Source organism: Prunus dulcis, chromosome 3 (assembly GCF_902201215.1).
Source record: "Prunus dulcis chromosome 3, ALMONDv2, whole genome shotgun sequence".
Taxonomy (NCBI): Eukaryota; Viridiplantae; Streptophyta; class Magnoliopsida; order Rosales; family Rosaceae; genus Prunus; species Prunus dulcis.
Genome location: NC_047652.1, coordinates 18,553,325 through 18,572,903, shown reverse-complemented (window position 1 = coordinate 18,572,903; position 19,579 = coordinate 18,553,325). Strand labels below are relative to the sequence as shown.

Here is a 19,579-nt window from a genome sequence, read left to right as displayed (position 1 = left end):
TTTTTCTTTTTTTTTTCTCCCCAAAGGGAAATCTCAAGCTATTTTTGAAATATTAAATGGGAAAAGAAATGTCGGCCACCTGTTTGATAAAGTAGCCGAATATATATATATATATATATATATATATATATATATATGCATTATGGGTCTCGTTTGCCATTGTGAGCAATCTCTTTCCGAGTTGAAGATAATTTGAGCTCTCATTTTTCCCTTTGAGTGGTGCCAGTGCTACTGGAGCTCTTTCTTTTGCCAAGTTCAGGTGTCCTAATCTGGAGAAGAGAGTGCAATTGCAATTCTTTAGTTGATGAAGTTGTACAATTAATCTTATGTTTGCCAAATAAATCATTTTCTGAAAGAGGAGAAAAAAACTAGAGACTAATCAATTTACAAAGTGTGGATGAAGCAGGTTCAAGAGAGACGGGGGCCTATAAAAAGGAAAACAAGAAGAACACAAGCCTCTGCAATGGATTTTGAACAAACAATCATTCCTGGTCATTTATACCAATCTTGGCTTCAAAATAGTTCAATATAGTTTCGAGACGAGGAAGAAAACGAAAGGCATGTTGAAGTTTCATGAAGGCATGCACGGGGAAAAAGAATCTCTCATCACGTCCCATGAGTAGTGGGTGATGCCATACTTCCATAAACGCCACACTAGAAATAAAAATAAAAATATTCCATTAAAAAAAAATAGTAATAAGAGGAAAAAAGAGCAAGAAAGTCGTTACCCATGGTTAGCTTAGCCTTGTGATAAAAGTGGTTTAGCTCCCTTTCATTGTCACCATTCCCAAGTATGTCTCCAACCATGGATATGAATTGCGTCTTGCACGTTCTTCTCACGATAGGTCCACTATCAGGATTTAAAACACTATCCTTCCGAACTCGATCATTAACGATATTTATGTCTCGAATATCCCAATGGCAATATTGATCGGAGAGCATGAATTCTTCAAATAACTCAATAATGTCACTGGGAAAAAGAATAAAAATAGTACATGTTAATGTCGTATATATTGGAACTATAAGAAAAAGATAAAAAAAATAAAAAAGAGAACAGTAAAATTGTTAGGATACTAACCGAATAATTCTGCGGTACTTGTACACAACACGATTGTCCTTCCATACAACATCATCACTACTTATGAGATCAGCTAATGGTGGCATTTTCTATACCACAAACTCGCGCTCTTGCCTCTTTATTTCTGTGTACACTTTTTCATTTTCGGGTTTATGTCCTACTGTTACATATATGACTTTCCCCCAAAAAAGAGGAAACGAAATCCTATTTCCCTTAGGGATGAAGTGTCGGGCCTGGGCCCAGGGTCCATTGCCCAGAAAATTAAGTGGCGCGAATTCTTTTAATAAATTGGTCCATTACATAAATTTTTTTAGTGTTTTTCATTCAGGAAAATCCGAGTCAAATTTTCGTTGTTTGCAGCGATGAGAGTTTGAATCGTTCAGATAAGTTCCCATAGCGCTCTCAGACTCTCCGGGATTCTCATGTCATGAGTATTCAAACACACACATACCCAATTCCCAATGGTTGTATATTAACTTGGCATGCTGGTTTATAAATATCTATGTACGGCACCTCTAAACCGCCCGCTTACTAGCCATTGAAAGAGTCTTAATTGATCGTCAAAATTCTTTTACTATTTTTTTTTGGTCGAGATTCTTTTACTATTTGACGTCTTAAAAATTGAGCTGATATATATGGACAACGTAATTCTCAGAATATTTGCTTCTTAGAAAGACGGAGTTCGATCATAATCTGAGTAAGTCATCCCAATTCTCAATCTGGGTTTCTTCAATTATGGATTTTTCTTTCATAATTTCATGATTGGGGATTGATTGGTTTTAGAAATTTTTGTACTATTATTTATGGTTGAGGTTACACGCAATTTGGTCATGTGGTAGAATTTCTCTTTGTAAACATCAACATCTTGATCCTGCACATTGACATTGTGCACTTATGCCATCAAAAGAGGCTTAGTACGTGAGGGCTTGTAACTCTAGTGGTAGAGAGCGTTTAGCCCACACTCAAAAGCCAGAGTGTGAATCTATCCCCTCTCCTTTGTAGACGGAATGAGGAAAAAAAAGGAGGTTTTTTAATTATTATTTTTTTTTTCTTTTGAATACAACTGATAATCTAAATTACAAAGAGATGAAAATTTCTCACACATACACTACTAAAGTATCATAAAGTTCAAACCCGAAAGCACTGACCCCGCAAATCAAAAGACTTTTTTTCACTGGGCTAGATGGCTTTAACGACCTTCATTTAGCTATTGGGCAAGTAGGAGAAATGCTAGCTGTGGCTTGAATATTCTGTCTGGTGTACTTTTCGTGCTTCCTGTTTGTTTTTGCAGCTTTTGGTGCTAGTTAATTATAAGACGGCTTTGCAGCTATACTCCAAAAACTAGGGGATCTACAAATGTTGAAAATACTCTTCCACAATAATAGAAAGCCAGGATCTTACCTTTATGTTTTCTTTTTCCTTTGTTTAAATATTTGTTTTGTCGGATTCCTTTATGTAAATATTAGTCAAAACTCAGAATTATTGGGAGGAACGATATATAAATATCAACAAATATAATCCTTTTTTCTCTTCTTCCTCAGTTTTGCTACTTTATCCAACCTAGGAGCTGTGAAGGGGGAAGAATTTGATATCATGGCAAATTCTAAGCTGCAAGCAATTTGGAACCACCCAGCCGGCCCAAAAACTAGTTTGTTTGCTTCTCTAGTTAATTAATTCTGTTTCTCTTACTCTACATGTTTTGAAATGTTTGTGTTGATCATTTAGCCATATTCTTGTTCTTCATTTCTCAATGATGAATTGCTGATATCAAAGTTTGAAAGCTTAATCATTATCCGAGTTTAGTTCATTTTTTTAGTAAATACCATACTAATCAGCTAGATGGTGCTTAATTACCATGCATGGTGCATCAAAGTTATTGAGATTCAAGAACATGATTGAGATTATTGGTTTCTAAGTCAGAAACTAGTTTATAAGAGAGAGAAAACCCTCATCAGTTTTCAAACCCAGGCCTCAGATTTGATTTAGGTACAAGCTTAGGCCTCAGATTTTTGTGGCTAAAACCAGAACTTTCCCAATAGATCATAGGATATATGAACACTTGTTGTGATAAGAAATTGTAAAAGAACATCAGAGCCACTCATATATTAAAGGTTTATTATGTGTTTTGATTTTGCAGTTCATTTTTGGGCCCCAACTTTTAAATGGGGTCTAACCATTGCAAATATTCTTGACTCCTCAAAACCACCTGAGGACTTATCGTATGCTCAGCAATCAGGTTGGTTGAACTACTGAATCGCTTATTTCTTTGAGGCCCATATCTTGTCAATTGTACAGACGAGTTTATATTAGGGTCCGTTTGCGAGTGTTTTTAGAATGGCTAAATGCGCATTCAAATAATTAACGGCACTCCCAAACGGTTCCTAACTAGTACAGTAGCACTATGACTTTCTGGTTGTTAACTCATTACTGATAGAAACTTTTGTCATCCCCATTTGATGATCTCCAGTCCTTGCATGCAGTGGACTTATATGGGCAAGATACAGCACATTAATTAAACCAGTAATTGATTCTAAACCTCAAGTTATCAATTAGAGCAAACAATTTGCAGTTGAAGAAGTTTCTTTTTGTCCAAGAAATTTGTATAAATTTGAGATAGATTCTTCAGTTATTTAGCTTGTCCATTTTGAGATTGCAGAAGAACTGGAATCTTGTCAGTGTCAATCTTGGGATGTCTCTAACTGCCCTGTTTCAACTGTCACGTAAAATTCAGTAAGTCGCTATTTACGTATTCTGCGTCTTTGTTTTCAAAAATAATTAATTACAATGGATTGATTGTCACCCATTTCCATATTTTCCAGGCATGACTCATCAGTCAAAAACCAGCAAGCTTCTGCAGAAGAAGAATAAAGACAATTTCACTTCAACTTATTGTATATTAACTTGGCATGCTGGTTTCTAGCTAGACAGACTTGTTCTAGTCACGTAAAATTATTATTACTTAGAGTAAAACATAATCTTTCTCATGGATTATTGTTGGATTATGTTTGAACCTCATGGTTCAATTGAGGCCAACGAAAAATTTAACCTCATCGATTGCTTCTTTCTCCCAGACCTACTTTTATGACTGGAATGCTACATGTAGACTTTTAGTTTGTATTAAGCAAAACAACGTGATACATTGGGGTCTGCAATGTGGTACATCTAGCAGAACTTCTCTATATAAACATCTTCATTCAGCACCTTTAAACCCCGCGCTTACAAGCCCTTGAAAGAGGCTTAATTAGGTGGTAGAGGGCGTTTATCCCTGCACTCAAAGCCAGAGTTTGAATCCTTCCCTTTTCTTTTGGCCTTCCTTTTAACCAAAAGGAAAGAAAAACCTTACAAAGCTTTGGTCATTGCAGTATTTCAGACACTAACATGTTCACAACGGCTATTCGCCTAGAGAAAACAGTGTTCCATCGCCTAATTAGGAGCAATGCTAGCTGCTAGTTGAATTGTAAGGCTGCTTTGCAGCATGATATGCCTATTACATAAACCAATTCATGAAAAACCCAAAGAATATGACATAAACAGGTGATGTATAAGACTTGGTATTTCTTCATGGTGAAGATGTTCATGAAAAAGAGTTTAAAATGCCTTCAAAGTCACCTCTCAACAAATGAATAATTTGCCTTGCTTTAGTAGCCAAATTCCAAAACCAGGGGATGTACAAATTTTTAATGGCTTTGACCAAATCATAAAGAGCCAGAATTTCGATTCTATCCTCTGCTTAAATATTATACGGTTCCTTTCTTCGTAGTCAAAAGGTATTAGATCGACATAATATGATCAACATGTAAGTTCCTTTCTTCTTCCTTAGTTTTGCTACATTACTTCAAACAAATATATATATATATATATATAGAGAGAGAGAGAGAGAGAGAGAGAGAGAGAGAGAGAGAAAGAGATGACAGGACCCGCTTCCTCGAAAATCGGGACAAATCCCGTCTTAAATCCATCACTCTTGAGGTGCTCCAAAAATATTGCACTTTTGGACCATAATGGCCAAAATCATCAAATTTACTGGTCAAGATTAGATACTCAATTTTGTGTATTTTTACCAAAATTCTGTGGTCTAGTGGAAGATTTCTGCATAAAAAATCGAAGTGAGCAGATGGGGCAGAAATTACTTGTTGAACCAGTGAGAAAGAAAACCTGATGACTGCTATCTCCCTTTTTTCCTTTTTGGGTACTACTGATGACTAGACCACTATCTTCGTTAAGCAAAAGAAAATTTCATCCCCGGTACAGCGAACTTCCGTTGGTTTCATATAGGCGTATTAGAGCATTTTTCAGATTAAGCTACTTGGCTAGCTTTCTAGCCTTCTCAACTGCTTCAACATAATAATACAATCTCCAAAGTGTTACATTACTCTGCAAGTAAAAGATACAACTTTAGAAACGAGTTGAAATTCTAATTAGTTCACAAACCAGGTAATTTTGCATCTTCTTACCTCTTTTTCAAGACCCACATGAATTTCATCAGAGGAATTTGTACAAGCTGCGTTCCTATTGTTGGAGCATTTCTGCAACACAATCAAGATTTTTTGGTGGTAACTTCTGAATCAATTTTCCAAGCTTGTGTTTCTCAGGAAGGGTCATAGACCTGAAAAGTTCACAGTTACGAGAGAGAGAGAGAGAGAGAGAGAGAGAGAGAGAGAGAGAGAGAGAGCAATGTATGACCTACGCAGGTCAATAGTGAGAGAGAGAGAGAGAGAGCAATGTATGACCTACGCAGGTCAATAGTGCTTTGTTGAGATCTACATCAGAATTCAATGCTGAATTTTCACTTAGAATATCAAGAAACATTAGATCCTATGAGGCCCAATGTTTCCAATGGATATGTAGAATTGAAATGCTATTGTAGCTGAGAAATATCAACTATAGAGAGCAAATTATTAACAACTACCTGCACGAAGCCATCACAGTATCAAGAAGTTTTTCAAGCTGCTGTTCCATGTGCCCTAGCTGAAAAACAGACATAAATTCAGTTCAGATATAAATCATCGTAATGTATCAAACATTAGAAAGATAAACTTCATATTCCTGATGAGAGTTATGATATAACCATATATTTGAGAAAAGGGAGTTTGATCAGGCTTTGCAGTACTGGCAAAGAAAAAATTGCAGAGAATTTCTGTTGCAGAAAATTCATCAGAATATTTCTTCACTGTCTTCTCAACATGCAAGCTATCCTTCTCTATAAGGAACTGCAAATGATCATCAACCTGAAGAGTAGAATTATGATAAAGCCACCCATAAGTAAGTTGCCAACATCATGCATAAATTGCCACACCCCACACACATACACACAAAAAACCCTTGCCTAGACATCCTACTTTCTCCTCCTTTCTTCAGTTAAACAAGTTTGCAAGTATTACGCAGAGTAAGAAAAAAATAAAGATCCAAAAACAAACAAATCAGGGCGTGTTTGGAAGGGTGGGCAAGTGCAACCTTTTGGATGTGACACAACCCCACAAATAGAAGGGCAGTAAGGAGAATGTTAGCCACCTTTGGTTCCTCCGGAACAGCTATCAACCTAGCTGTTTCTGTTGTGAGGACATGAGCACAGTTCTAAACAACATTAGAAAAGTTCAACCATAAATTTCTGCATGATATGAACCATTACAAAACCCAGTGACTGCAAAACTTCGGTTATGCAACACAAAAGAAAAGGCAATTGGTATTACAACTGCTTTGTCCTATTGAAAAATGTTATAAGAAAAGAGAGAAGGAAAAATCTTCTGCATTAACTAAACCATAAAAGATCTTACTTCAGAGTAAACGCAAAAAAAAACATAAAGCTTTAGAAAGAAAAAAAAAAAATATTTGTGGGAGGTATCACATCACCTAAGAAGTCTATATGTTAACCAATTCTGAGCATCGAAAATATATGCAAATCTGACAAATTAAAGGAAAATGGCCATCTTTATCAAGCATATTCACAAAAGTTTCTCTTTTAACTACATATTTTCAATCCATTAAAATAGAAAAAGGGTTAGATCAACAAAACGCGGAAGACCTGAAACTTGATAAGAATGACAATGCAACAAAATGAAATATAACCTCTTTGCTAGACTCGAGATTGGTAGGAATGGAAAGTGCAGGGAGACTGGTTGAAGAGAATGAAGAAGATCTCTTTGGTCTCTTAGCGTGAGCATTCCTTGCATCAATGTCAGATAATGTACCTTTTGAAGACGATAGACACTTTCTTCTCTTTAGCTGAGATTTTAACTGGCTGATAGCGACAACTGGTTCTAGCATCTGCATTTACGCATATGGTTATTACAAGTACAGATTCAAAATAAGCATATTTTATTACACATGCTTGGTTAAACATAGGCCTCAAATGTGAACCCATATGCGACAACTAGTTGTGTTCAAAAGAAAAAGAATCTTCTATCTCTTATTAAATGCACAAAACACTTAGTACCACTAATGTGAAAGCAACATTTTCAATTACATTACAACTAAAGGACGACTCAATATCATGACATATTTATTGATTGTTTAAAAAGTATCAAAGTACAACTCATTTCGTATAATTCAAAATCATGAATAACCATTCTTGACTTTGTTTGAAGCACCCATTTAAAAACAAAAGGGGGAGTAGGCATCATCCCTACCTCATCAACTTCTGATAAAAGAAAATTCACACCCTGCCTCAGCAATGACTTCAATCTTTCCTTTTTGAAATCTGATAGCCCAGTTCCTATGCTGTTACCAAATAAAGAACCAGAAGTACCATAACTGGGCTCAATAACATCCTTCCCACTAACATCCCCACTTCTTCTTTGAGATAGATCAGAGGATTGGGAAGCAAAAGGTGCAAAATCTTCTTCTTGTGATAACAACTCTGTAATTAAACGTGTATAGTAACCAAAGAAGTCTGGTCCTACTTTATCATGTTCACTCGAACCAACAAGGTCCTTCGTAGCTCTGACATAACCAAAAAAAAAAAAATGCAGCTGCACCACAGAAGAAACAACATTTATACAACATATGATACTAAATTTTCAAAATGGAAAATAATTAGAACATTGGTCAGCCAAAGAGCAGCTAATGAAACTTCTTCCTTTCATGGCTAAATGAAGAAAGTATCTGAAACAAAACATGCTAAAATTTCAAAAGACAAATATCATGCCTTAACAGCTATGCCAAAACAACACTTCTACTTGAGCAAATCTTCTTATCTGCCAGGTAACCAACATGTGGCACCTTGCACCTTTCCGGGCATTGACTTTTAGATATAAGGATTCTCAATCGAACACCTCATATCTGTGTGGAAAACCTGATCAATAAATTAATAATAACAAAACACAAACAACACCCATATGTGTCAAATCAATATTTTTTTTATGCATAGGCAAAGAATCAAATTAAGGAAATTCCATCGTCGTACCACGAGTAGCGGATGGAGGCCAAGAGGTGTCGTTACTATATATGAGACACCAGGATGCTCCTTTGCAGCTTCAGCTGTCAGGGATGGAATATCCTGTAAAATAACACACAGCCTAATCCATTTTACCATGTTTGTCATGATCATCCATACAGAGTTATCAAAACTTGAAATTCAACTGCGCCCACTATATTCATATAGGTAATAGTATATTATGTTGAGCTACCTGGTTCAAATGTCTTCCAGGTAAGAGGAAAAATGGGCTCACAATTACCCGATTGGCCCCTTGTAGAACACAGGAATTGAATGCAACATGAATTGATGGTTCCGCCAACTCCTAATAATAAAAAAATTCATAGATATATATACAATGAGAATTTCACCAACAAAATAGCATCAAGAAATGAACAAACAATGTTCACCTGAAAATTTAATCAACGAAAAAAAAACCCAAAAAGGGTGAGAAATGTGTGCTTTTTAATTACTGTACCATATGAGCAGGCTCCACTATGGGGTACCCAGTTCTCTCTTTCAACATGGACACGAACTCAGCAGCAGCACACGACAGGGCAGGATGCACTCATCAAGTTTCCACAATTCTAATTTCTATTCCTACACAAGAATTGTCCCTATTTGCCTAAACTATATCCAATCCAAGTACTCCCAGAATCCACACAAGTACAAAACAGGAATACTATATAAAAATCAAAATTGGTAAAGGTTCTCTTAACACGCAATCGTATATCTATCTATTGGACATATTATGAAAGTCAGTCTATCTACCTATCTTTTGACACTCATCATTATGAAATTTCAAAGACAAGCCAGGAATATAATTACCACAGGAAAAAGGAAGTGGCTGAGGAGGTAACATCCCACAACATATCAAAGTATTTCCGGGCCCTGCACAGCTCACCCAAGGTAAGTAAGTCCTCTGCTCTAGAGTATAATTAATTGATAAGTGCTATGCTCCCTTCAACATTTACATTTAATTAAATGTAACCTTGCAGGTCTCGGCTCTTGTTTCTCATGTCTTTTGTTTGTGATCTCCGGAATTTATTTCAGTGTGAAGAAGCATAAGTTTATTAAGCTAAAATCCAAGTTCTTCCAGAAAAATGGAGGGTTATTGTTAGAGTAGCAAATTGCTTCGCATGGAGAGGAGGCACAACAATTTTCACAGCCGAGGAGCTAGAGATGACGGCTAGATTTGTATTGAAAACAATGAAAACAACTAACCTTTCCATTGCGTCTTGCATTAGTGTAAGGAATGCTGCCTAGGGACAACAATGATTTTCCAAAATCCTACCCTCTTACTGTGATGTCTCAGACTACACGCTACAGCTAATCTCGGCGAGTAATTCAAGTTTCCTCTCAGAGTTGAAAACCGCAGGCATGAGGAGGGAATTAGATTGATATTATGACATCAAAAGAAAAGAATATAGAGGGGGAAGTATGGGAAATACAAAGGAGCTACAGGAAAACACATAATAACACCCGGATCAAAACTGAATATGTAAAAGGAGACATTTATATATAAACAGGAACAACAAGTAAATATTAAGTTAAGCCAAGTCTCATCACCGAATCCATTCCAAAGGCAAATGGCAATTAAAAAAAAAGAAAAAGGAAATTGAGAAAAGCTGATAAGTAAATAGAATGACATATAAATAGGATGCCGACAAGTGAAACTACTGGTAAAGGTCCAATTTAGGAGAACATTTTAGAAGAAACATAACCCGGAAAAAGGAGAAGCCAGGAGAAGGGAGGACTAGAGTCTATCAGTTTGGGGCGCCTGCCTTGCCTGCTGCAAGCTCTCTTCCTTGGCGAGTACAGCCACCACTTGATGCAAAATAGCTTCAGTCGGTTGGTGAGAGTTGTGCAGGGCCTTGAAAATAGGTTGCCATTTTTCACCATGCTTTGGTTGTGAAGCAATGCATCTTCTCAAAACATCCTTCTGGTTCTCATCAGTTCCATGCTGAAGTTCAAATTGGAAGTATAAAGCCCAGAAATCCCCAATATCTGGGGCAATTGTGACGGCCCTGTCGAGCCAAGTCCTAGCTCTCTCAACCTTACAGTGATGCCAGAATAACTTGGCCACAACAGCAATGACATGGGGATCGTAATCACATTTCCTGAGGGCATCCATAATCTTGGCCATCCATTCAGAAGGGGGTAGGAGTACCATACTCTCAATATATGCTGCCCACAAGATACCACTATTGGGACACTCGTGCAAAGCCTTCGCCATCAAAATATCAGCTTCTTTGTTATTACCATGCCTCAGTTCAGTTCGAGTTGCAGCAAGCCACAGTTGAGGGTTGTGAGGATTTTTGTTCCTGGCTAGTGTGAGGACTGCACAAGCACTAGTCAGCCCATTCAAATTCTGTTCAAGATTAACAAGAGAAAGCCAGAGCGGTATAGAATTAGGGCAGTGCTTCAGGCCCAAGTCATAAGCCTCCTTGGCTTTTTCCAAACGATCAAGCCGTTCCTCTAGCTGTCCAAGCATCAACCACAATTTAAAGAACGAAGGAAATTTCTTCAATCCTTCATCAAGCAATTTCCTCTCCTCCTCAACATTCCCTAATCCTCTCTCAACAATTGCTGATTTCATCCATACTCTCTCTGTGCCTCCCCCACTTTCTCGGGCTTCGGCAAGAATCATTCTAGCTCTCTCAGGTTCACAAGTTAGACACGAGTCCATGTCCTTCTCCCTTGCATTTGCATTGTCCTCCTCATTCGATTTCGCGGTAGTGGTGAGCTCAACCACCGCCTTCCACAGCAGAACGGAATCAGGAATGTGTTCCAACCCTTGACTGAAAACCCTGCTCTTATTCGAGTTATCATGCTCCAAATTTGCAGCCTCCAACCACAACTTCACCGAATTGGGTATCAACTTCAATCCATGGGCAATCACAGCCTTACCTGCTTCATTGGGATTGGGGCTGCTCCTCGCATCCGCAATCGCAATCCTACACGCCTCCAACCACACATCCTCGCTATTAGGGCACTCCTCACATCCTTTCTGAATCAATTGCCACGCTGCCTCCATTTCCTCAGCCTGCTCCTCCAACCTCGCAGATGCAATCCAACAAAATGGCCGCTTAGGGTACCTCTCCCTGAAACTCTTCAACAACCGTCTATCCTTCTTTATCGCATCCCTTTTTACCTCCCTTTTTAACTCCTCCATACTTGCTCTTAATAATTCTACGATCGATTACCCTGACCAGAAACGAAATCGAAATATGAATTTCAATGACAAAGCCACCGTCTCTATCCTTATCTCGTTCTCTTCAAAAAACCACCGACAAACCACCGACGACCGAACAAGACAGCAATTCCTTAGGAAACAGGAAAATTGACTTTTGCGTGTATGCTTCTTGTGTGTGTTTTTTCTTCTCGTCTAACATTGTCTATTTATAGGCGGCTCTCAATTAGTTCGTTTTCTTTTCTGAAAAGGAATTCTTTTTTTGTCAGACCAAAAAACAAAAAACAAAAAAAAAGCAATTCTTTTCCTTTCGGACTTCGAACGAACTGTTTTATATATGTGAAGATAAGATTACTGGAAAAATACGAATATAAAACTAATTCTTTCCTCTTAAAAAAATTAATTAATTAATTATCCCATGCAACGACACCGTTTGCTTTGTAAAACCTAAAATTATACGGAATTGCATGTAGCATGATGCAAAAACCAAACAGCTGTGTACAATCCTGATACAGATAGTAAAATAAATATGTTAAACAACAAATAGAAAATTGCAAATCTACTAAATATAATTAAGGAAGTATCCGAATGCGTTTTGCGGATAGAACCCCTTTATAAGAATAGTTAATATCATATCACTGATGATACGTGATCATTCATGTTTTAAGTGAATCGATACTCAATTTTTTTAAAAAAAATTTATTTAAATATTGGGAATCAATCATTCATGTTTGAAGTGAGCTTTCAATAGCGAATGTAATCGGCAACGTGAATCTTAAAGTTCCTAATCCCTCTGTTATTTTCTTTACACTGCTCTCTGTGGATATGACTAGGAGTGGCAATTTATCCAAAAAAATTTCACAACTTTCTTATCGTCTTATTAATTTTTTTCTAACGTCAATTATTTTTTTTTAAAGAAAATATTTGCTTTTAAAAGGAAATGTCTGGGTTTTTTTAATTTATTTTAACACAAGAAAAAAAAAAGTCCTTTGTGTTATAAAAAATATTTAAAAAATAGGATTTCCTCTTTTTTGAAAAAAATTGACATTTTCTTTAAAAAAAATAATTGACATTAAAAAAAAAAGATTGTAAGAAAGTTGTGAAATTGTTTTGGATAAATTGAATACATTTAATAAGAGTAAACTTGGAAAGCAAAAGTTAACTTGTATAATATATTAATGACATTGTTTTTAGTGTAAGAAGAATGACACATGTCAAGCAAAAAAGAGAGAAGGTCCAAAATAAAAGGTTAGAGAGAAAGTTGCTAGCATTTCTCATCAAGATTTAAAATACTATCCTTCCGAACTCGATCATTAACGATATTTATGTGTCGAATATCCCAATGGCAATATTGATCAGAGAGCATGAATTCTTCAAATAGCTCAATAATGTCACTGGGAAAAAGAATAAAAATAGTACATGTTAATGTCGTATATATTGGAACTATAAGAAAAAGATAAAAAATAAAAAAGAGAACGGTAAAATTGTTAGGATACTAACCGAATAATTCTGCGGTACTTGTACACAACACGATTGTCCTTCCATACAACATCATCACTACTTATGAGATCAGCTAATGGTGGCATTTTCTATACCACAAACTCAGCGCTCTTGCCTCTTTATTTCTGTGTACTGTCTCTTACTTTTTCACTTTTCGGGTTTATTTCACAGCCTCAAAGTCCTATTTATATACTGTACATACATATATGACTTTCCCCCAAAAAAGAGGAAACGAAATCCTATTTCCCTTAGGGATGAAGTGTCGGGCCTGGGCCCAGGGTCCATTGCCCAGAAAATTAAGTGGCGCAAATTCTTTTAATAAATTGGTCCATTACATAAAAACTTTTAGTGTTTTTCATTCAGGAAAATCCGAGTCAAATTTTCGTTGTTTGCAGCGATGAGAGTTTGAATCGTTCAGATAAGTTCCCATGGCGCTCTCAGACTCTCCGGGATTCTCATGTCATGAGTATTCAAACACACACACACCCAATTCCCAATGGTTGTATATTAACTTGGCATGCTGGTTTATAAATATCTATGTACGGCACCTCTAAACCGCCCGCTTACTAGCCATTGAAAGAGTCTTAATTGATCGTCAAAATTCTTTTACTATTTTTTTTTTTGGTCGAGATTCTTTTACTATTTGACGTCTTAAAAATTGAGCTGATATATATGGACAACGTAATTCTCAGAATATTTGCTTCTTAGAAAGACGGAGTTCGATCATAATCTGAGTAAGTCATCCCAATTCTCAATCTGGGTTTCTTCAATTATGGATTTTTCTTTCATAATTTCATGATTGGGGATTGATTGGTTTTAGAAATTTTTGTACTATTATTTATGGTTGAGGTTACACGCAATTTGGTCATGTGGTAGAATTTCTCTTTGTAAACATCAACATCTTGATCCTGCACATTGACATTGTGCACTTATGCCATCAAAAGAGGCTTAATATGTGAGGGCTTGTAACTCTAGTGGTAGAGAGCGTTTAGCCCACACTCAAAAGCCAGAGTGTGAATCTGTCCCCTCTCCTTTGTAGACGGAATGAGGAAAAAAAAGGAGGCTTTTTAGTTTTTTTTTTTTTTTTTTTCCTTTTGAATACAAGTGATAATCTAAAGTACAAAAGGGATGAAAATTTCTCACACATATACTACTAAAGTGTCATGGAGTTTGAACCCAAAATCTTTAGCCTGCAAATCAAAAGACTTTTTTTCACTGGCTAGATGGCTTTAACGACCTTCATTTAGCTATTGGGCAAGTAGGAGAAATGCTAGCTGTGGCTTGAATATTCTGTGTCTGGTGTACTTTTCGTGCTTCCTGTTTGTTTTTGCAGCTTTTGGTGCTAGTTAATTATAAGACGGCTTTGCAGCTAACTCCAAAAACTAGGGGATCTACAAATGTTGAAAATACTCTTCCACAATAATAGAAAGCCAGGATCTTACCTTTATGTTTTCTTTTTCCTTTGTTTAAATATTTTTTTTGTCGGATTCCTTTATGTAAATATTAGTCGAAACTCAGAATTATTGGGAGGAACGATATATAAATATCAACAAATATAATCCTTTTTTCTCTTCTTCCTCAGTTTTGCTACTTTATCCAACCTAGGAGCTGTGAAGGGGGAAGAATTTGATATCATGGCAAATTCTAAGCTGCAAGCAATTTGGAACCACCCAGCCGGCCCAAAAACTAGTTTGTTTGCTTCTCTAGTTAATTAATTCTGTTTCTCTTACTCTACATGTTTTGAAATGTTTGTGTTGATCATTTAGCCATATTCTTGTTCTTCATTTCTCAATGATGAATTGCTGATATCAAAGTTTGAAAGCTTAATCATTATCCGAGTTTAGTTCATTTTTTTAGTAAATACCATACTAATCAGCTAGATGGTGCTTAATTACCATGCATGGTGCATCAAAGTTATTGAGATTCAAGAACATGATTGAGATTATTGGTTTCTAAGTCAGAAACTAGTTTATAAGAGAGAGAAAACCCTCATCAGTTTTCAAACCCAGGCCTCAGATTTGATTTAGGTACAAGCTTAGGCCTCAGATTTTTGTGGCTAAAACCAGAACTTTCCCAATAGATCATAGGATATATGAACACTTGTTGTGATAAGAAATTGTAAAAGAACATCAGAGCCACTCATATATTAAAGGTTTATTATGTGTTTTGATTTTGCAGTTCATTTTTGGGCCCCAACTTTTAAATGGGGTCTAACCATTGCAAATATTCTTGACTCCTCAAAACCACCTGAGGACTTATCGTATGCTCAGCAATCAGGTTGGTTGAACTGCTGAATCGCTTATTTTTTTGAGGCCTATATCTTGTCAATTCTACAGACGAGTTTACATTAGGGTCCGTTTGCGAGTGTTTTTAGAATGGCTAAATGCGCATTCAAATAATTAACGGCACTCCCAAACGGTTCCTAACTAGTACAGTAGCACTATGACTTTCTGGTTGTTAACTCATTACTGATAGAAACTTTTGTCATCCCCATTTGATGATCTCCAGTCCTTGCATGCAGTGGACTTATATGGGCAAGATACAGCACATTAATTAAACCAGTAATTGATTCTAAACCTCAAATTATCAATTAGAGCAAACAATTTGCAGTTGAAGAAGTTTCTTTTTGTCCAAGAAATTTGTTGTATTAGTTTGAGATAGATTCTTCAGTTATTATAGCTTGTCCATTTTGAGATTGCAGAAGAACTGGAATCTTGTCAGTGTCAATCTTGGGATGTCTCTAACTGCCCTGTTTCAACTGTCACGTAAAATTCAGTAAGTCGCTATTTACATATTCTGCGTCTTTGTTTTCAACAATAATTAATTACAATGGATTGATTGTCACCCATTTCCATATTTTCCAGGCATGACTCATCTGCCAAAAACCAGCAAGCTTCTGCAGAAGAAGAATAAAGACAATTTCACTTCAACTAATTGTATATTAACTTGGCATGCTGGTTTCTAGCTAGACAGACTCTTGTTCTAGTCATGTAAAATTATTATTCCTTACAGTAAAACATAATCTTTCTCATGGATTATTGTTGGATTATGTTTGAACCTCATGGTTCAATTGAGGCCAATGAAAAATTTAACCTCATCGATTGCTTCTTTCTCCCAGACCTACTTTTATGACTGGAGTGCTACATGAAGAGTTTTAGTTTGTATTAAGCAAAACAAAGTATTACATTGTTGTCTGCAATGTGGTACATGTAGCAGAACTTCTCTATATAAACATCTTCATTCAGCACCTTTAAACCCCACGCTTACAAGCCATTGAAAGAGGCTTAATTAGGTGGTAGAGGGCGTTTATCCCCGCACACAAAGCCAGAGTTTGAATCCTTCCCTTTTCTTTTGGCCTTCCTTTTAACCAAAAGGAAAGAAAAACCTTACAAAGCTTTGGTCATTGCAGCTAACAAGTTCACAACGGCTATTCGCCTAGAGAAAACAGTGTTCCATAGCCTAATTAAGAGCAATGCTAGCTGCTAGTTGTATTGTAAGGCTGCTTTGCAGCATGATATGCCTATGGCATAAACCAATTCATGAAAAACCCAAAGAATATGACATAAACAGGTGATGTATAAGACTTGGTATTTCTTAATGGTGAAGATGTTCATGAAAAAAGAGTTTAAAATGCCTTCAAAGTCACCTATCAACAAATGAATAACTTGCTTTGGTAGCCAAATTCCAAAACAAGGGGTTTTTAATGGCTTTGACAAATCATAAAGAGCCAGAATTTTGATTCTATCCTCTGCTTAAATATTATACAGTCCCTTTCTTCGTAGTCAAAAGGTATTAGATCGACATAATATGATCAACATGTAAGTTCCTTTCTTCTTCCTCCTCAGTTTTGCAACATTACTTCAAACAAATAGAGAGAGAGAGAGAGAGAGAGAGAGAGAGAGTGGTCAAATTCTAATTTCTTAATGATGAATTATTAGTATGAAAGTTTGATATCAAAGCATCCCTGCAGATCATAAAACTGAGTTCTGTACATTAAAGTTTTAGTAAGAACCATGCAAATCAGCTACATGGTGCTTTATTATTATTATGCATCAAAGTTATTCAACTTAAAGATCACCACTGAGATTATTATTGATTTCTATATATATATTTTTTAAATCCTCATCAGTGTTCAACAATCCCAGACCTCAGGTTATTGAATTTTCTTAGGTCTCGTGTTTCAGTCAACCAAAAATATGAAAACTACTTTTGTGCCTAATACCAATTTTCCCCCTTAATCTTGGGAAGGATATTTGTTGTGATGCTAATTGTAAAAGAACATCAGAACCACTCACACGTGTTTTAATTTTGCAGTCCATTTTTGGGCTCCAACTTTTAAATGGGCAGTAACCATTGCCAATATTACCGACTCTTCAAAACCACCTGACCAACTCTCCTAAGCTCAGCAATCAGATTGGTTTAATAGGTTTCTCTCTCTCTCTCTCTCTGTGTACTGCCTCATCACCTTGTTCATGTCCCTCTAAAGGACTCTCCCCTGAGCAACTGTTGGCGGTTTGTGTGGAGACCTAAATATCCAAATAAACCTTGAAGATAATGTATGCATATTGCAATTTGGTGTCAATGAGGAATATCAGCGGGTCACTGCATTCTTCAGTTTGCATCTAACTGTTTTTTTAATGTATGATACAGTGTGTATTTTCTGATCTGTACGTCAAAAAGGGAACTGAAATTGGGCATGAGATTGTTTCTGTGCATTTGCTTGAGCCACAGTTCAAGCACATGACTGATAAGATTGTTCTAACTGTAGCAGAACCCATGTTGCTCGATCCTCCTTCGCCTGTTTTTGTCCTTGTTGGTGCAGCTGTTCGTTATAGTCTAATAATTATCTGTGGCAACGAAGGTCAAGGTTTTTCTTCCAATCCTTCTACATGTGCTCTAAAGTAGTAAACTCTTTGTCTATTGCGGTATGTTTAGGGCCGCTTGATGAATACTAATTCTGTTTACAATTTTTCTACTTAGGTTTCTTTCTATTCGAGTTTCACTTAACTAGTTTGGTATTTTATTATATATTCTTTGGCCACATACAAGTGTCGTCACTTAATGTTGTCCTGCCAGATTCTTTATCTTTATACATGACACCTCTATCTACTTCTGGTGATCCTGTAGAAGGAATTAAAGCAATTCCATCCATGACACGTTGGAATGGTGTTTCTGATCGTCGGTACCTCATTCAAATGAAGGTTTTCTCACAAGGACCAGATGCACAAGAAATGTACATTACAGAGGTAAAGCATGCATTCTTCCAGTATCATTTTTCAAACAATGATATATCCAGTTACTTTGCATTTTTTTACTAGTAGGGTTCTTTCTTCTTTTCGTTTTCCTTTCCACAATGTGAATTATGATCGTATTATCAAAGATGTTATTGCTTGTCCTATTAATTGCTTCTCTTGTCGAATAATGTTCTTGCATTCTCTGTGTCTCTCTCCATATTTACTTCCTTTTGGCCCGAATTTCTGCAAATGTCCTTTGTTCTCATCTGATCTGATGCTAATGTCTGTCTTGCTTTATACTATAGAAATTTCTGTTTTGCTTTATATAGCAGCTTGTTATGTTTTTGGCCACTTTCGTCTCAGAAGTTTCTTCTGTGAATTGCAGAGTGATGACATAAAGTTGTCTGATTACTGGATAATTTTTCCTGTATCAGATGATGTTGCAATCAAACGTCGCTGGCAGAATTCTATATTTCTAAAGGCAACTTCACAGGGACAGGATAAATTGACAGCTTCTTTGACTTACTTTAGTGCGCTAAATGAGATGGAGGAGGAAATGATTTGATCTTTAACTTTTTTCTTAAGTTAATTATGATTCTATTTTTAATTTTATTCTCATTTTGCTTAAGTTGGTTCGTCTCTGCTTGTAGATTCTCAAGGTAGCACAAGAAGTCATGGTTTGTGATCAAGTCAGTTTGAGTTTGGATAAAAGTGATGCATCTCCAACCAATTTCCGTCCCTGGGCCCCTGCTATTTATCAGGAGGTGGAGCTACAGGCTACAGGAGGTTGGTAGCTTTCTAGGTACTCAATTTCTTTAACTTCGACTCAAATTATACAGGTGGTGCTGAGGCATCCAGTGACTACAAATGGTTCTCTTCAGACATGGGTATTGTGTCTGTGTCTGCTTCTGGGGTTGTCCAGGCTAAGAAGCCTGGTAAAGCATCTTCACTTATTGCAGCATACTCACCGCTTAGCATTCGTCAGGCAGGTGATGCAAACCATTTCGGTGGCTACTTTTTTGATCTGGCTCTAGCAGAAACTGATAAGCAATTGGTAAAGTTGGACAAAATATACCTTGTCCCTGGGATGCATTTGGATGTTATGCTTCTTGGTGGTGGACCTTGTATATTTCAACATCCTTGTGTGTATTGGTTTATACACA

At 36.6% G+C, this 19,579-nt stretch overlaps 4 protein-coding genes and 1 long non-coding RNA gene across 6 annotated transcripts; 2 read left to right on the top strand and 3 right to left on the bottom strand.

Annotated features, from left to right (window-relative positions):
- Positions 1-243: 243 nt before the first annotated feature.
- LOC117623341 lies at positions 244-1,156 on the bottom strand. The gene is made up of 3 exons (XR_004585117.1): positions 1,079-1,156; positions 729-970; positions 244-654 (listed from the first exon to the last, which is right to left on the bottom strand). It is a non-coding gene; the product is annotated as an uncharacterized LOC117623341 (long non-coding RNA).
- Positions 1,157-1,698: 542 nt separating this feature from the next.
- LOC117622515 (mitochondrial pyruvate carrier 4-like) lies at positions 1,699-4,141 on the top strand. Its single transcript, XM_034353210.1, has 6 exons — positions 1,699-1,775; positions 2,620-2,726; positions 3,216-3,314; positions 3,546-3,598; positions 3,735-3,808; positions 3,898-4,141. The coding sequence occupies exons 2-6, from the start codon at positions 2,672-2,674 to the stop codon at positions 3,944-3,946; spliced, it is 330 nt and encodes a 109-aa protein (XP_034209101.1). The 5' UTR covers positions 1,699-1,775; positions 2,620-2,671; the 3' UTR covers positions 3,947-4,141.
- Positions 4,142-5,015: 874 nt separating this feature from the next.
- Positions 5,016-9,076, bottom strand: LOC117622615 (sirohydrochlorin cobaltochelatase-like). Its single transcript, XM_034353357.1, has 7 exons — positions 8,968-9,076; positions 8,704-8,814; positions 8,481-8,573; positions 7,145-7,342; positions 5,988-6,046; positions 5,533-5,604; positions 5,016-5,452 (listed from the first exon to the last, which is right to left on the bottom strand). Exons 1-7 carry the CDS (start codon positions 9,013-9,015, stop codon positions 5,443-5,445), a joined length of 591 nt encoding a protein of 196 aa, XP_034209248.1. The 5' UTR covers positions 9,016-9,076; the 3' UTR covers positions 5,016-5,442.
- A 913-nt stretch (positions 9,077-9,989) lies between these two features.
- LOC117622147 (protein STABILIZED1-like) lies at positions 9,990-11,840 on the bottom strand. The gene has a single exon (XM_034352720.1). The coding sequence runs from the start codon at positions 11,662-11,664 to the stop codon at positions 10,246-10,248; it is 1,419 nt and encodes a 472-aa protein (XP_034208611.1). The 5' UTR covers positions 11,665-11,840; the 3' UTR covers positions 9,990-10,245.
- Positions 11,841-13,822: 1,982 nt separating this feature from the next.
- Positions 13,823-16,292, top strand: LOC117622399 (mitochondrial pyruvate carrier 4-like). 2 transcript variants are annotated; one of them, XM_034353059.1, is made up of 6 exons: positions 13,823-13,916; positions 14,765-14,871; positions 15,361-15,459; positions 15,691-15,743; positions 15,884-15,957; positions 16,047-16,292. In XM_034353059.1, exons 2-6 carry the CDS (start codon positions 14,817-14,819, stop codon positions 16,093-16,095), a joined length of 330 nt encoding a protein of 109 aa, XP_034208950.1. In that variant the 5' UTR covers positions 13,823-13,916; positions 14,765-14,816; the 3' UTR covers positions 16,096-16,292. The 2 variants fall into 2 exon arrangements, with proteins under 2 accessions (XP_034208950.1, XP_034208951.1); XM_034353060.1 differs by lacking the exon at positions 13,823-13,916 and having other exon boundaries at positions 14,597-14,871.
- Positions 16,293-19,579: the final 3,287 nt, after the last annotated feature.

Excerpts from the sequence above, each read along its gene's own strand:
- LOC117622147 (XM_034352720.1), bottom strand. The coding sequence starts at position 11,664 with ATGGAGGAGTTAAAAAGGGAGGTAAAAAGGGATGCGATAAAGAAGGAT.
- LOC117622515 (XM_034353210.1), top strand. The coding sequence starts at position 2,672 with ATGGCAAATTCTAAGCTGCAAGCAATTTGGAACCACCCAGCCGGCCCA. Across the intron at positions 3,599-3,734 it reads ACAGCACATTAATTAAACCA|AAGAACTGGAATCTTGTCAG; the intron begins GTAATTGATTCT and ends TTGAGATTGCAG. Across the intron at positions 3,809-3,897 it reads CAACTGTCACGTAAAATTCA|GCATGACTCATCAGTCAAAA; the intron begins GTAAGTCGCTAT and ends CATATTTTCCAG.
- LOC117622399 (XM_034353059.1), top strand. The coding sequence starts at position 14,817 with ATGGCAAATTCTAAGCTGCAAGCAATTTGGAACCACCCAGCCGGCCCA. Across the intron at positions 15,744-15,883 it reads ACAGCACATTAATTAAACCA|AAGAACTGGAATCTTGTCAG; the intron begins GTAATTGATTCT and ends TTGAGATTGCAG. Across the intron at positions 15,958-16,046 it reads CAACTGTCACGTAAAATTCA|GCATGACTCATCTGCCAAAA; the intron begins GTAAGTCGCTAT and ends CATATTTTCCAG.
- LOC117622615 (XM_034353357.1), bottom strand. The coding sequence starts at position 9,015 with ATGTTGAAAGAGAGAACTGGGTACCCCATAGTGGAGCCTGCTCATATG. Across the intron at positions 8,574-8,703 it reads CTGGAAGACATTTGAACCAG|GATATTCCATCCCTGACAGC; the intron begins GTAGCTCAACAT and ends GTTATTTTACAG. Across the intron at positions 7,343-8,480 it reads GCCTCCATCCGCTACTCGTG|ATGCTAGAACCAGTTGTCGC; the intron begins GTACGACGATGG and ends GCGTAAATGCAG.